The sequence below is a fragment of the Ambystoma mexicanum genome, chromosome 9 (genome assembly GCF_040938575.1).
Source record: "Ambystoma mexicanum isolate Mex_15411 chromosome 9, UKY_AmexF1_1, whole genome shotgun sequence".
In the NCBI taxonomy this organism is placed as follows: Eukaryota; Metazoa; Chordata; class Amphibia; order Caudata; family Ambystomatidae; genus Ambystoma; species Ambystoma mexicanum.
The window spans coordinates 441,337,843-441,353,655 of NC_090931.1; the positions used below are offsets into that span (position 1 = coordinate 441,337,843).

The 15,813-nt window shown below is 45.4% G+C and overlaps 1 protein-coding gene across 4 annotated transcripts in view; it reads right to left on the minus strand.

The window, feature by feature from the left end:
* Nucleotides 1-321: 321 nt before the first annotated feature.
* The window catches only part of STYXL1 (serine/threonine/tyrosine interacting like 1), an 863,427-nt gene continuing 847,935 nt past the window's right edge, over nucleotides 322-15,813 (minus strand). For all 4 annotated transcript variants that reach the window (XM_069614942.1, XM_069614941.1, XM_069614939.1 and 1 more), the window contains one exon: nucleotides 322-495. In XM_069614942.1, coding sequence (XP_069471043.1) covers nucleotides 364-495 — 132 coding nt within the window. In that variant the 3' untranslated portion in view covers nucleotides 322-363. The remainder of the gene's footprint in view (nucleotides 496-15,813) is intronic.

A 15,813-nucleotide genomic window follows, 5' to 3' on the forward strand; every position in this document is an offset into this window, starting at 1 on the left:
AAAAATGTAGGTGTCTGAAGGTGATGGAAACAGTAAGCTGGTATGGAAATCCTTCTAATTATTAGTCCGGCTTGGTAATATGATGATCGCCCTCTGTACTGTAACCCCTGTCAATGGGTAGACACCCATGGCATGGCATTCACAATATAGAATCCCTAGTATTTGACCAAAGCAGGAAACATTGTACTCCATGCTATGTCATTTGGAGAGTGGACAAGAATGGTTCTAGACTTCAGAAATAGGAGTCATCTGCACTACCCTTGAGGTAAGAATGTGGGCTGGTGACTTAGTAAGTGGAGAAAAAAACACACAGGACAGTCGTAAGACAAAGATATTTTTATTTGCCTGAAATCTTCACCAATCCTAATAGTTTGGGTCTGAGATGTCCGTGATGGCGGTGCCATGGATTTGTTCCTCCCAGAGCGACAGCTGTTTCACAAAGCCACGGTTGGGTCTGATGTTGCTTTTGCATTTCAGGACATGGTTCCAGGCTTCCTGAAATGAGAAGAGCAGGTTGGAAGAATAGTATTGACTAGCTGCATTATGGAGCTGTTATGCTTTATGCCTTGACTTCCAAACTTTCAATTTATCAACAGAGTTGAACCCCACAAAGGCTGGGTTGTCAACTCACACAATAGTGCAATCAAGTCCGATTTTCAGGATATCGACATTGAATATGTGATGGAACAATATAAACATAATTAATATACATTGAGATTATTTGCACAGATGTTTGTCATTCTGAAAACCCAACTCAATGTTACCATTCATCAATACTATGAGCTGACTTCAATTCCCAAAGCAAATCTGAAGTTAGTATGTTACTCTTTTTCAGAAAGTCCTGATGAAGGGTATTCGGTTTTCAAGCATTCTGATATCCTTCTAGGTCACCCTGGAGCTAATTTTCCAAGCCTTACCCCCTTTATCTACGCTCTGGGGTGTTTTTTTAAGGTAGAGGGGGGTACACAGATCAGACATTATGTGTTTGCTTCCCCTTTGTCACAAAAAACCGCTTGGTTTTACTCCAGCATGGTATTTTCATGCAGGTGTAAAGCCAATTGATTTCTATGGAACAGTCACCGAGACCCTACACAGACATAAATAGATTAAGGACAAACATTTGGCCATTTTAGGTGCATGTAGGTGGTACGGCCTGCTGTGCTTGGGACGTGGCCATGATGGATGAAGTGCTAATATGGAGGCAGAGGAAGTGAGAGACAGAGGCAGGTTAGAGGCGAGGGACAAATATTAGCTAGCAGGCAGGTGAGAGGTAGATTAAGAGGGTAACCCAGAGGTGTGGAGGAAGGCTTTTAGTTTGGTTTTGAACAAATATTTGTGGACTGTTTCTCAAATGTCTGGTGGAAGAGAATTCCATGCAAGTGGAGCAAGAAGAGAGAACGAGCGGAAGCGAGAGGAAGCACAGGGAGGGTGAGGAGCCACAAGGGTAGTCGAGGGGGCAGAGCAGAGATTATGAGAAGGCGTACAGAGTTGGATAGATACAGTGGTGCCTTACCGTGGATAGATTTGTGAACCAGGATAAGACATTTAAATCTGACCCTGTTTTACATCATCAGCCATCCAGCCTGGTGATGGTACGATGAAGTAGGTGTGAAGTGAGTGAGTTCAAAGAGAGTCCTGGTAGCAAAGTTAATGATCTTGTCGATAGGACAGAAAGCATAGTTTGCGAGACCAAAGAGGATGCTGGCACAATAGTCCAGTTTAGAGATGACAAGAGGGGTTAAGAGATGCTTGGTGGTGTTAAAAGGAAGGAGGTGCCTGATTCTCCAAATATTTAGGAGGTTGAGGCAAGCTGTTGTTCCAGTTTTGGAGATGAAGGTAGAGAAAGTGTGAGAAGGGTCATAGATGATACCAAGGTTTCTAGCTGAAGATGAGTGGGGAAGAGTTGTCAGGTGTGAACTGGATCGGCAGAGGGAGAGATGAGAGAGCATTTGACAGGGAAGAAGAGTACCTCTAGTAGAGTTTAACATCAGAGAGTGCAAAGCCATCCGATATTTATTGGCAGAGAGACAGTTGGAAATTTTGATACAGAGATATGAGGAGAGTTCAGGAAAAGAGAAGAAGATTTCAGTGTCATCCGCAAATAGTTGGTACAAGAATCCAAAGAAAGAGAATAGTGTCCCAAGAGCAGAAGAGTAGAGTGTGAAGAGTAGCGAAATCAAGACACAGTCTTGTGTAACATCAACAGTTAGAGGGGTGAGTTGAGAGGTGTTGTTGCTCCAGGAGACAGAGAATTGGCGAGGTGCAAGGTAAGATTCAATCCAGGCAAGGCCTTGATCGTGAATCCCAAGAAGAAAGAGTATTAAGGAGATCAGAGTGATCAACAGTGTCAAAGGCAGCAGACAGGTCAAGGAAAATTAGGAAAGAGGATAGGTTTGCGGGCTTAGCAGCAGCAATGAAGTTAGACACATTCATGTGAACAGCTTCTGTGGAGTGACAGGGGCATAAACCTGCTTGTAGGGGCTCTCAAAGGTTGTGGATGCCTAAGAAATTGGTAAGACGGTTGAACACAACCCTTTCAAGCACTTTAGAGTAGTGTGGAAGGAGAGACACCGGGCAAAAGTTGGCTGGTAGGTTTGGGTCAGCCCCGTGCTTTTTTAGGAGAGGGATGACCGTGATGTTTTGAAAACAGAGGGAAAGCAAGCAGAGTCAAAGGACAGGTTGGAGAGTTCAACGAGGTAAGAGGCCACTATAGGGGAAATAGGCTTGACTAGCTGAGGACAAAGAGGGTCTGATGGGGCACAAGAAGGGTTAGCCTTCATCAATAGAGATACCACTTTGTCAGTATTAGTGTGACTAAAGCGGGAGATGGAGGCAGAGGGTGATGATAGAGTAGGCGGAGTGTAAAATGTAGGAGGATGGAGTGTCCGGAAGGTGAGGAGAGAATTTCTAATTTTGGAAATGTTTGCAGCAAAGTATTCAGCTAGGTCATTAGCTGTGAGAGTGGTGTTGATAGTCATAGTCATACACTTAGGAGGAGTGAGTGTAGGTTGCCCTGCACAGCTTTGGTTTGCACTTTGCAGTGAAAATGTTTAAAATGACATGGACAGACCTGTTTGCAGGGAAGTGTAAATGTAATGAGTCTCCTCCATGCCGTTTATGAATTTCTTTCAAAAGGAACTTGCTAGTTTATGCTAAAGCTACATATATCTACTGTTAGGGAGGTGAAGGTAGAGTGAAAATGTAATTCCGCTCCTGCCCTTAAGGACAGGTTGTGTCTCCCACCATTGTACTCCTTTATAGTAAAAAGTCTCAATGATTGAAAATGACAATGACAAGCTACATGGGATTAGTAATTACTACCCACCCCCACATCTCCTATTTAGTGGCAAGGTGGTGATGATTTTCATGAACACAGTGCAATGTCTGTCTGCTTGTGTATAGATGAAGGAGTTTGGCTTGTGGTAGATGGCATCTTTAGTGGAGTTCGTCCCACTCTCCGGAAGGGTTACCAGCTTTGTTGTTCCTATAGTGGAGGTAACATTCTTCACTGGACGAGGCTTAGAGGAGAAAGGAATACCAGTAAGACACACGTCAGATGGGGTTCAGTATGACTTAAAAGAGGTTTTTTATTGAAAGAGGCGATAGCCGGGACATGAGCCATCTGTAGATGGAGCACATTGAGGAGCTTCAGCGCAGAGTCTGCATCACATTTTTACTGAGCCTCAGGAGACTGTAAGGCACTGGTGAGAATTGTGGTGAACGTTTACATGAGTCCTCTGGTTGGGTGGGGGGGTGAGAAACCTGAAGGTGTCTCACCCGCTAGTCCCTGGGGATCTGTCATCCACATAGCCAGGACACGGTCATCGCTTTTGGATCCAGTTCCTGGGGGTTGTCCAATGCGGGAGGATCACCTGAATGAGGGATCTTCGGGTAGTGGAAGTGGGACACCGGATTGTGAGATGCTGTGTCCCCTTCTCTGCAAAAACCTTTTCCCCAACCCCTTTTCCGGACACAAACTTTCTCACGGACAGCTCACAGTGAGCCACAATAGACTAAAACCAGAGCCGTATACCTGACATGTCCCAATACAATGGTCAGGCAAGGTCAGGCAATTACTGATCATTACACACACCTGACTTCCATCACACTTCCCCACACGGATAAAAGGCACACTCTGAGCGGGGCAAAACGCACGAGGAAACAGCAGTTCCAAGATGGCAGTTTAATACAAGGAGAAAGATGGTGAGACCAGAGAGGGTTGCAAGGAGGGAAGTGCCCTTGACATTTAAATATTGTTACTTTCGTGAACCTTGGAAAGTAAGAACCTAAGACCAGGAACTAAAGCTGGTCAAACATGCACAGTGTGTCGGGGGTACCTCAGGCACTCCTGCATCGATAACCAAGGCGAGGAGGAGCAATTACCATTGTGGTACTGTGTTTGACTCCTACAAACAAAGTAGCATCAGTAAAGACAGCGCAGCCGTTGAGTCAGATAGACTGACACCAAACCAGACTGTGTTTTGATCCAATGTTGCAAGCGGCAACATTGTATGAAGAAATCTAAAGAGAACAGTGTGTGGGACGTATGTGACGAGCAACGCAAATATAATTGGAAACCAAAGGAGTGACTGAACTTTGGGAGGCCAAAAAAAGATACTGTAAACAGAGTGGTCCGGCGCCACATGGGTGCTCATTTGAAAGTCTCTGTGAGGTATCCAATGGATGCTAATTGTGAGAAAAGAGAATCTTGAGCACAAAACCCTGTGCACATTCGAAAGTCTTTGACGGTTTAATGTACACTTCAATTGGTCTGAGCCCAGCTGTGGGAGACTAATTGGGGAAAAGAAAGGGATCTGAGCCTGACTGAGGGGGATCCGGGGTGAACCGTGAGTCACCCGAGAAAGAATATTCTCTGAACATTGTAAAAGGGGATCTGAGCCCGGAAGAGGGGGATCCAACGTTGAACTTTTGGTTTTTGAAAGGGATCTGAGCCCGGCTGAGGGGGATCCAGGGTGTACATCCAATATGAATGTTTGTAAAAAGAAAATAACTTTTGCATCTTGATTTTGTACATCAGGCCCTCTGAATCAAGAGACTTTTACGAAGTAAAGAGACTTGTACACAGAAGGTGCTGATGCTGGTAATGGAACTGTATCATCGCGATGCAGAAGCCAGAGTGTGTGCTTTGCTCGAGTGAACCGCCTTGCACTGTGCTGAAAACATAGGGAAAGGAGGCCAACGGCCCGAACATCCTGACATATCATTTTGTGAATACTTCTTTCTTTTTCATGAACACTACCCCACACTATTTGTAAATTAGTGGTAAGGATTGGCAATCGTTTTTTTTTAGTATAGGTCCTTTTAATTTGACAAGACTCCACTAGGACTGCATTATTATTATTTGATGGTCGTAGCTTGCTCCCATCTGTAGATTTAGGTTTAGATGGGCGTTTATCACACCCTTTCAAAAGTTCAATAAACACCCTTGAACTGTGGTTACTTGTGTCGGTCTTACTGTTGATAACATGCCTTCCTTACATAGGTCAGCCGTTAACTGTTTTATGATGTTTGTTTTGGAGATGTTCTTTTTGATCACCTTAAGCAGTCTCTGAGATAAAGTGGTTGGAACAGGGACAGTTTGGTGCCCATACTCTAGAACTGTGGAAATGTGTGTTTGCCATGTTATCTTCTTCCCTATGCAGGGGAGGGGTGCAGAGTTGATGCTATTGTTTGTCATGGAGGCCTTGTGGGATACAAAAAACCCTAGACTCGGAAGATAGAGTTTTCCAGTCTTTATTTGGCAGGTACAGTCCTAAATAGCAAGCAGAGAAATCTTAGTGACAACAACGCAAAGCCTATCAGACTGGGGGTTAAGGTCTCCTCATCCCAGGATGGTGGCAAGTTTCTGCAGTCAAAATAGATGCAGGGTTTCCTGGATCCTGTACCCATAGCTATCAGACACCAATGGCTTCATTACAGTTTCCACAGTCTGGAAAAAAAGCAGGTGAAATTACTGATAATTCCGGCACCAGCATTTATATCGGACTGGGAAACACAAGTTTGTCAGTGGGGCCCACGGATCTACCTCCAGGCCTGACCTGCCGGTAGATCAGGCCCCCACTGGCCAAAAAATGCTGCAATTAATGGAACTGGTACTACTGGTGCCTGTAATTGGGGCAATCCCCTCTATGGAATCCTAAGGGACTCCATGGAATGTGAGTTACCAGAATTCCTGCTGCCTGTAATATCCCGATAATACCGGGAGATCAGGCGGTGGGAATGCACATCTGTTTTGGTGGCATCCTGACAGAATTACCGGCGGGGTACCACCAAACTCGGAATGAGGGCCCAAGTCTCTTCCACTGGTCCATAGCCATGTCTGCTGCTTGACAATCCTCCTCGATTTTTTCATGTCCTGTGTAAGGAAGGCATGGTATCAACAGTAAGACAGACACAAGTGACCACAGTTCAAGGGTGTTTATTGAACTTCAACAAGGGTATGATAAACGCCTATCTAATCCTAAATCTACAGATGGGAGCAAGCTACGACCATCAAATAATAATAACGCAGTCCTAGTGTGTCTTGTCAAAATAAAAGGACCTATACTAAAAGAAACTATTGCCAATCCTTACCTCTAAATACAAATAGTGTGGGTGTAGTCTTTATGAAAAAGAAAGAAGTGTTCACAAAAATGATAGGTCAGGATGTTTAGGCCGTTGGCTCAGCACGGGACAAGGCGGTACACTCAAGCATAGCACAATCTCTGACTTCTTTAGCATGAGGATACAGTTCACTCATTAGAATCAGGGCCTTCTGTCCCCAAGTCTCCTTGCCTATCAAAGTCTCTTCATGCAGAGGGCATGATACAAAAAAAAAGAAAAGTTCTTCTCCTCTTAGAAGTACTCAGTTTGGTTGATTCACTATTCACCCTGGACCGACCTCCGCCGGGCTCAGATCCCTTTAATACAACAATCGTCACTTTGGATCCACCTCCTCCGGGCTCAGATCCTCTTTCACAATGTTCATAGAATATTCTTTCTCGGGTGACTCACGGTTCACACCGGATCCCCCTCAACCAAGCTCAGATCCTCTTCTTAACACAATTAGTCTCCCTCAGCCGGGCTTGGACCAATTTCAGTTAGCATCCACTATCGAAGACTTTCAAATGTTCACAGGGTTTGGCTTGACCCGTTGCAGGACCACTTCGATTTCATAATTCCTTTTTACATTTGCCACCTTTCAATTGGATACCTAAAAGAGACCTTTGAATGAGCACCACATGATGCCGGTCCACTCTATTTATGGTATCTGTCTTGGCTTCAAAAGTTCTGTCACTCATCTGCTGTTTAATTATATTCGTGGCACTTGTTACATATGCTTCATATACTGTTCTCTTCAGTTTTCTCTATACAATGTTGCCGCTTGCAACCTTGGCTTTTAACACAGACCGGTCTGGTATCAGTCTCCCCAACTCACTGGCTGTGCTGACTTTACTGGTGTTGCTTTGTTGTAGGAGCCAAGGACAGTACCACAGCGGCAAACGATCCTCTGCACCTTTGCTATCGATGCAGGAGAACCCCGGGTACCTCTGACACACAATGCAGGTTTCTTCAGCTTTGATTCCAGGTCTTACGTTTCTTATTCTCAAAGGCTCATCAAAGTAACGGTCTTTCTCTGAAAAGGTCAAGGGCAATTCCCTCCTTGCAACCCTCATCAGTCTTGCCGTCTTTCTCCTTGTATTAAAATGCCATTTTGGAACTGCTGCTTCCTCGTGTGTTATGCCTTGCTTAGAGTGTGCTTTCGTGCTCCGCCTTTATCTGTGTGGTGAAGTGTGATTGAAGTCAGGTGTGTGTAATGATCAGTAATTGCCTGAACATTGTATTGGCACATGTCAGGTATACGGATCGGGTGTTAGTCCATTTTCTTTCACAGTGAGCTGTCCGTGAGAAAGTGTGTGTGTTGGAAAAGGGGGGGTGGAGTTGAGTTCCTAAGTATCCTACAGGTAGGATGGGGAAATGGTTTTACAGGGTAGGGGATACCGTGTCTCGCCGTCCGGTGTCCCACTTCCATTCCCTGAACACCCCTCATCCAGGTGATCCTGCCACACTGGTCCATCCCCAGGAACTGGTTCCAAAAGCGATGGCTGTGTCCTGGCCACCTGGATGACAGATCCTCACGGAATAGCAGGTGAGACACCTTCAGGTTTCTCACAGCTGCTTCTGGCAGCTGTAGGTACAACTAGAGTTGGAGTTGTATTGAAGAGTTTCCCATCCATGTCTTTAGTCTCCAGGCCCCTTCTTCACCTTCAGGTTTTTACCTCATTTCCCATTACCACTCTGAAATAATGGTAACCTTCCTGTCCACATTTTCCTTTTGCTACCCCTCCACGGTCTCTTACCACCTCCTCCTGATGTTACAACTGCTTCCAGTCTCTTACAACTGCCTCCTGATGTTGCCACCTCCTCGGGTTTCTTACCAGCTCCTACACAGAGACCTCAAAATAGCTATCAGAAAAGGCTTTGAGACAAAGAAGCAAAGTCTCTCACTCGGGCAGTAAAGTCCTTTCTTCCAAGGCTGGTGACCAACCAGTCGTCGTAGTCTTTTGTAGAGAGGCAGATGAACATGTCACTAATGGAGCCCACCCCCCCACCTACGGCATATTGAAAGAACAGCAAGAAAGCACTATGCATGACACCTGGTATCATCCCAATATCACATCAACGGTATGAGAGACGTTATGCACTAAGACAACCTTACCAAATGTACCCTCAAACTGATGTGGCAGAAGTAAGTCTGCAGACACCACTGGATATAGAAGAACTATAAGTGAAGTCTGACAGATGCATAGTGACGTCATGAAGAGAAGACATGTGGACGCACTGAAACAATTTAAGAACACTGAAAGAATTAATATGTGACTAAAGTGACGAAGTAAACGCATATGCGAGGATGAAGAAAACCATATATACTTAGAAAATAAGTAACAAGAGATGCGGTAGATGTATGTACGCAGAAACGCAAGGTAGACAAGACACTGTAGAAGCTTTCTAATGTAGGAAATATAACACAAGTAAAGCAGCCATGTTGAGAAAATGGACGTTGGCATTGTATAATAGTAAGCAAGAAGCCTCAAGGAGAAAGACCAAGGCTGGAGAGGTGACAGGCGCTGGAATTCAGATTTGTGCAGGCTCAGGATCAAGGGTGCTGTAGCAAGAAGCAACTGCAAGGCACGAAAGGAGTCGAAGAGGATAAGCCATGTGCAACAGACATATTTCTCTTAGATTAAGTAAAGGAGTGAATAATTGGGAGTGCCACGTATTAAACAATCAAAGATGTAGAAAGCACATGCTAGACGGAGCAACCAAGTCTCCAGAGGCTCGAGGAGAGTAATAGCACCCAATATAATTGAATCAAATAGCACTAAATAAAGGGACAGAATGGACAAAATCATGGTCTCCTCACACATGGTATAAGACCAGAAGAAGAAGATAAGGTATATACATAAAGCTCCAGGCGAAGATACCAATGTTACATCTGGGGTTCTGCGGATACTGCCCGCACGATCAGCACGTCTTTGTTTTTCAAAAAGATTGGCTTCTCATTGCCTGTAACGCTGGTGGTTGCCTTGGTGACGTTAAATCCCTGTCTCCACGATACGGGTGTACCGCGTGGGTCACGTGAAGAGATAGCTGACTCCGGTACGTCTGTGCAGGTTCCGCCCCTCGCCAGGTCTTCAATAGCGATCCAATCGCTCCTGACGCTGCTTCTAATTGTAGTGTTATTCTGTTGGAATTCGTCTTGCTTAGCCATATCTTGAACCCGGACTTCTTACCGACCTGCCTCAGTCTTATCCCTTGGCCTTGTTTGATCAGGAACCTTTTGACCCGGACCGCTCACGGATTCCCTCTGCCTAATGTATCCTTACTGAGCCAACATCTGGTAAGCTATGGAATACCGGCGGGACTACAGCCCTAGTGCACTTCCGTCTCCAGTGCTCCTTCCCTGGGAATTCTGCACTCGTCTCCGCTGCACCGCCCGAGCGTGCCTTCTTTCCACTCTCTGCATCCACCATCCTGACTGGCTCCAACCCTGAGTGTGCAGTGAAATCAGGCTAAGCCGCCTTTCATTCCCATCTGCTTACAACAGCTGAACCTGTTTTCTCCTGCCTCCCATTGTGTACTTCAAGACCCCTCTCCTATCTGAGATCCAACCCTCATCCCAGAACACTAGTGACTTTTGTGGTACATAGAACCGTCTAATTTGGATAACTGTGTGCACTTCGAACCTTATCCTGCTCAGTGCACCACCCCGACACGGGGAGTTTCCCTATACTAACGTTCCCATTTTTTGTTTTGTCCTGTTGTTGTTTTTCTGTCACCTTATTCAGTGTCTCTCTGCTTATAGGGTAAGCCATCACAAATGTATGTTATTTGTTTTTGCACTATAAGGTATTGAGTGTAATAGGTCCTTCTCTGCTTTCCTTATTCAGGGTTGGTTCTTCCTTGCTTTACATCTCACGATGCTATATACTCCCAGGCTAAGTTTTTCAGGTATACTCTCCTCTATTTAGACTGCTGTATAAGAGAACCATTTAACACTGTAGTAATCGGTTGTCTTTTGCCTTTCAGCCTTGGTGTGGCAGTGTGGGTTTCCCCGCTCTTTTGAGCAATCAACTCTCTTTCTGTGATATCAACTTAGCAGAGCGGTATATTGCATTAAAGAGATCCTCACGTTGAGGATGCCTGGTTCTGTGTGTCTCCCTTTTGGGAGGTCACCGCAGCTTGGGTGGAACATTACTCCGGAGCACCTCCTTCTTATCTGCGGGTTTGAGGTCCGAGCAACACCCCAGCCTGTTCAGTTTACTGTGAATAACAAGCAATGTACCTTCACTCCCTTTTACAGTTCTGAGGAAGAGAACAGTCAGCAAGGTCAAGAAGCCTTGGCTTAGTGCCTAACTGATTAGAGATGGTAGGCTAATTAGCTAAGGAAGGCAGTTTTCTGATGTTGTCCCCCTGCACCTGGGTTTCGTTGGTTATGTGCTGCTACCAAGCTAAATGTCCAAGGTTGGAGAAGAGTGCACCCAATCATAAGGGCCTATGTGATGGTGGACTATACATTGTTTCAGAAGCCTATCTGCTGCTGTTGTTATGCTATTGTCAGTATTATACGTAGTTAGAGGGTGGTCAAGGCATGCCTACCAGACAAGGGGCAGCCAATGATGATGCTAACACTTATATGAATAGGTACATATGTTCCCTTAACCAAACCCTCCGCCCGATAGGTTTTTCTTGTGTGCCACGTAGAATGACGCCACAGCTGACGTACATCGAGGTATAAAGCCTTTTGCATAATGGAAATGCTTTGAGAGTGTGTGAGCTGCAATCTGTTTGTTCGCCAGGTTTTCCAATTTTATTCAACTGATAATAAAGTAGTATTTTGCCATATTCTTTTAGTCTGTCCAGTTATTTGTTCCTGCAATCATTTATTTAGTAATCACATTTGGCACTTGGAATGCTCCAGGTGCTACTGTACACTTTGAATTTACAGGCTTTCCTGGATCCCATACTGATGGCACATTGCGATTCCACTGGTCCAAAACCAAGTATCATGTTTGACAACCTTCCTGGATTTTTCTGTGCATTGTGCTTAGCAGACAGGGCTGGACTGGGAACCAAAAGTGGCCCTGGATTTTTTTTTCAAAGTGGCCCCATATTTCGTCGAAGGAGCTAGCATAGCGTGTGAGCCCAACCCTTCTATGAGGGGATTGCGAGTATCCCCCAAGAAGATGTTGAATAACATTAGTCTAAATTAGTGCATTTAAACCATGTTATAATCATATATGTATTTTAAAAATTCATGTTTTAAGTAAGTTCATGATCTCATAAAATATATCTTAAATGATAGATGGACAAACCACGAGTGCAATATCAGTCTCAATAAACATAAGAAACATATCAAATAATAAATGGATTGTAACACATGTTTTTATTAGGTAACAGAACAAGATGCACATATAGGGGCACATTCTTAAAAACTAATGCAAATAAAACAGCTGAGATAATGGACTTTTTTATTTGCATTAGTTTGAGAAATGGGCAGGTCACCATATTCTCAAATGCACTTAATTCTCAAAGGAATCTCATCACTTGTGGCAAAATATGTACTGACAATCTGACCGAGTCTCCAAAGGGCCCGGGCAGAGCTTTATAATGCACATACTGGGCTTCCCTAAAACATGCAGGGGCCTTCGAACACATAGGTAGTGGCCCCACATCTCAAAACAGTGCATCTAAGGCCTTGTTGGGCCCAATCACATACAAGGACTCCGCAATACATATAGGGTCCATCAGCACTATAGGAGACTCTGCATTACACAGGAGCCCCTCAGAACACACACGGGCCACTCAGCACGCACTATGCGCCCCCATACATGACCTTATTCACATGCGGGGGTTGGCCCCTCGGCACATAAAATGCTGATCAGTCCATTTATGGGGTCCATCAGCGCATTCAGGACTCATCAACACTTTCAAAGAGTGCTTCGGTACATGAAAGGCCCCTGCATATATACAAGCCCTCCTCAGCAACTACAAGCCCATCAACACACAGTGGAGCACCACTCATACAGGCAGGTATAGGCCCTTGCCACACTGGTAGAGGCGCATAGATGGGGCGGCATTACCCCATACTGCAAAACAATACCAGGACGCGAAAGGGGACAGGACAGCATTGGGGGAGCAGTGGTAAGTGGCGACATGGGAGGGAATAGGCAGGTAGGCAGGGAATGGTCTGGGAAGTGGAGGGGTCAGGTAAGGAGAGGGTCGATGAGTCATGGCAGTTCCACGTAGTGCCCCTAGATAATGAAAGCGGGGAGGCCTGTGAAATATTGGTGGACGCTGGTGGTGTCCCCCAGAGAGTTATCAAGTGACATAGGTGTGTGGGAAAACAGGGAAAGGAGGGTGATCTTTTTTCCAACTCCTGTTGCACAAACATTTAAGCACAATGGATCTTTTTTCACCCTTCACATAGAACCGAATGGGAAACCATGCATAGAGGGGCCCAAAGCACACATTGGGCCCCATGAAATACAGAAGCCACTCCACATGCACAGAATCTCCTCACAACATTCAAAGGTCTGCCAGCACATAATGGGGCCCCTCAGCACAAAAAGGTTCTCAGCACACACACACAGGGGCCTCTTGGCACACATTGGGCCCCTTAACACAAGCAGTGCCCCATCTCATATACTGTGCATATTCAGGCTACAAAACACAACGAAGGCCTCTTCTGCCCATAAGAGCTGATCAGCACACATGCAAGTCCTCATTGCACACGCATGATACCTCCACACAGCAGAATGTGCCTCATTCTACCCCGTCTCCATAGCACATACAGTGCCAAACTCCACAAAAAGGGCCCCTTAGCAGCTACCTCAGCAGACAGAGACCTTTCAGTAAAGGGGTGAGTGACCCTGTAATCCAAAGAACAATGAGGAAGGATTACACAAATAATAACAAATTGCTCTTTTATTCTCTCTTCCTATCACACTCCATCTCCCTCGCTCTAATATAGTCCCCCCTCTCTACTTCACTGTGTCTACCATTCTCTCCCCCTCTCTCTACTGCACTCCCTCTTTAACACACTCCCTCTGCCCCTAGCCCACTCTCTGTATCCGGTCTTCTTTATGTGTACCTCGCTCTCTTCACCACACACTCTACACCAATCGTTCTCACCTCACACTCTCTTCCTCTCCTGCACCCTACTTACCTCTCACTCACCCTTGTATACATTGTGCCACACACCCTGAATTTATTTTCATCCTCCCAACAATGCACATTCATACGCCATTTGCTGGCAGCACCCTTGTTGTGACACCCCCCTTGCTCCCTGTCTCTCTTACCACCTTGCACAGAGCCCATGATATAATCTGATGATAAAGCATTTATAACGCGGCTATACACAAGTGTTTCAAGGCGTGACCAGGCAAAGGGGGGAACAGAGGGAAGACAGAGACAGCGATCTTATTACCATCTTATGCACCCTATTTATTTCTCTAACCCTGTTGACATTTGAACCTTGGGTCTTTTTCACCATTGCAGGTAAACCTCTCTTTTGCACCTTAGCTCTAACTCGCATACACTCAACAATTCATAAGAAATAGTCAACATATTTCATCTAGTAAACTCAGTCACTCGGCGTGTTACACAAATCAAAGAAATAAAATAAGTCAATAAATTAAGCTAGGTTATACCCACACTACAACATTCATAATAGCAACGCCAATTTATAATTTCCAATTGTAAACGCTGGATATTCAGAGCCCCCCCAAACATACGATGTCCAAAAGCATTTGATAGAATGCTAGAATGACAGTGGACGGACATAAGCCAGAATATAACCAGAACACACGACGACTCAGGAACATGCCGCCCATCTCAAACACAGCGGACAGAGCAAAGCAAAGCAGAATTGCAGCTGCTCTTCCAAGGCAATGCAGGGCCCGGTAGCATACGTCGCTCTGACCAGGCAGGCTTGCATTGAAACTCATTCCTTCCCTAATGCCACCTACCCTTCCCTCCTCAGAAGGCCATGTGCCATATAATGCTAAATGCAGGCCCCAGCAGCATAACTCGGTCTGACATCATTCCTTCCTTAGTGCCACCCACCCTTCACTCGAAAGGAGACCAACTGTAGGCTGTCATTACTTGTACTCAAGCAGTGGGTCCAGAAGGTAATGTCACTGATTGATGCCAAGACATATGGACATATGCTGTGGAAATTAGGTGATTACTTTAGTTCAAGAGCCATTTTACTGCCACTGGGTAGAAACGTTTGCAGCAGGTAAAACGTGAGTGTGCCAGGCATGCACCAACAAAATGATATGTACATTGCTGCCGGGCAAGCATACACGCCAACTCCTCCTTATTCGGGAAAGAGACTAACGATTTTGCAGACACAAATGTTTTTCCCATAAAGTTTTACCTTCTAAAATCCCTCGCCCCATTCAAGACTATAGGCAAACTGAATTCTACTTATTTCCGTCTCATAATCTCCCACTTGTGAAGGGGGAGGGAGGGGTCTCATTATGGAACCATCCACATTTTGTGCCTAATGTGTTAAAAACGTTGGTCTTGGGACACATCTGAGCAAAGCGCCTATTGCACACAAAAGCTTAGATTGCTACGAACACTGCATGCTGATGCTCCCTATACGTTCCATACCTGGAACACAATAAGAAATTAACATATTTATCAACATGAAATCATTGAGAGCCATACTAGACTCACGCAAGCAGTCTAATCACTACACCAGGCCAGCTACTGCTCGTTGAAGATTCTGTGCGTCACTGGCAGCCACAACTTTTAAAAGAAAACAAGCGATAGCCCCCATCTCGCGCGCGCTGCCATTGCCCTACATTCCCCAGGCAGGGAACCTGGACAGACAGTCCTGGAGAGCTCTGTCCTGGGGAATGATTTGAGGGACTGGCCGCTGCAGCAAATAATGCACAATTCAAGAAAAAGATGATTTTGTTCAGTTAAGTAACTTGACTTGCAGGCTTTAAATTAAGTTACTTAACTGAACAAAATCATGCATTTCATCAACAGTAGCAGTGAGTGACCATCACAGACCAGAGGAGACCTGATTTGAAACTTCTCCAAACGTGAAAAGGTTGCGAGGTGTGCCGGAGTGCATGTGCTGCCCCCCGTGGTGACCCTTGCAGTGTGCACGCGATGCCCCTGTTGTGCTCCCTGCAGTGTGCATGTGGAGGGCACGTGGTGCCATGGGTCCCATTCTGTGTGCAAGGTGCATATGTTATGTGCTGGGTCTTATATAGCGCTCTTTTTGTCATT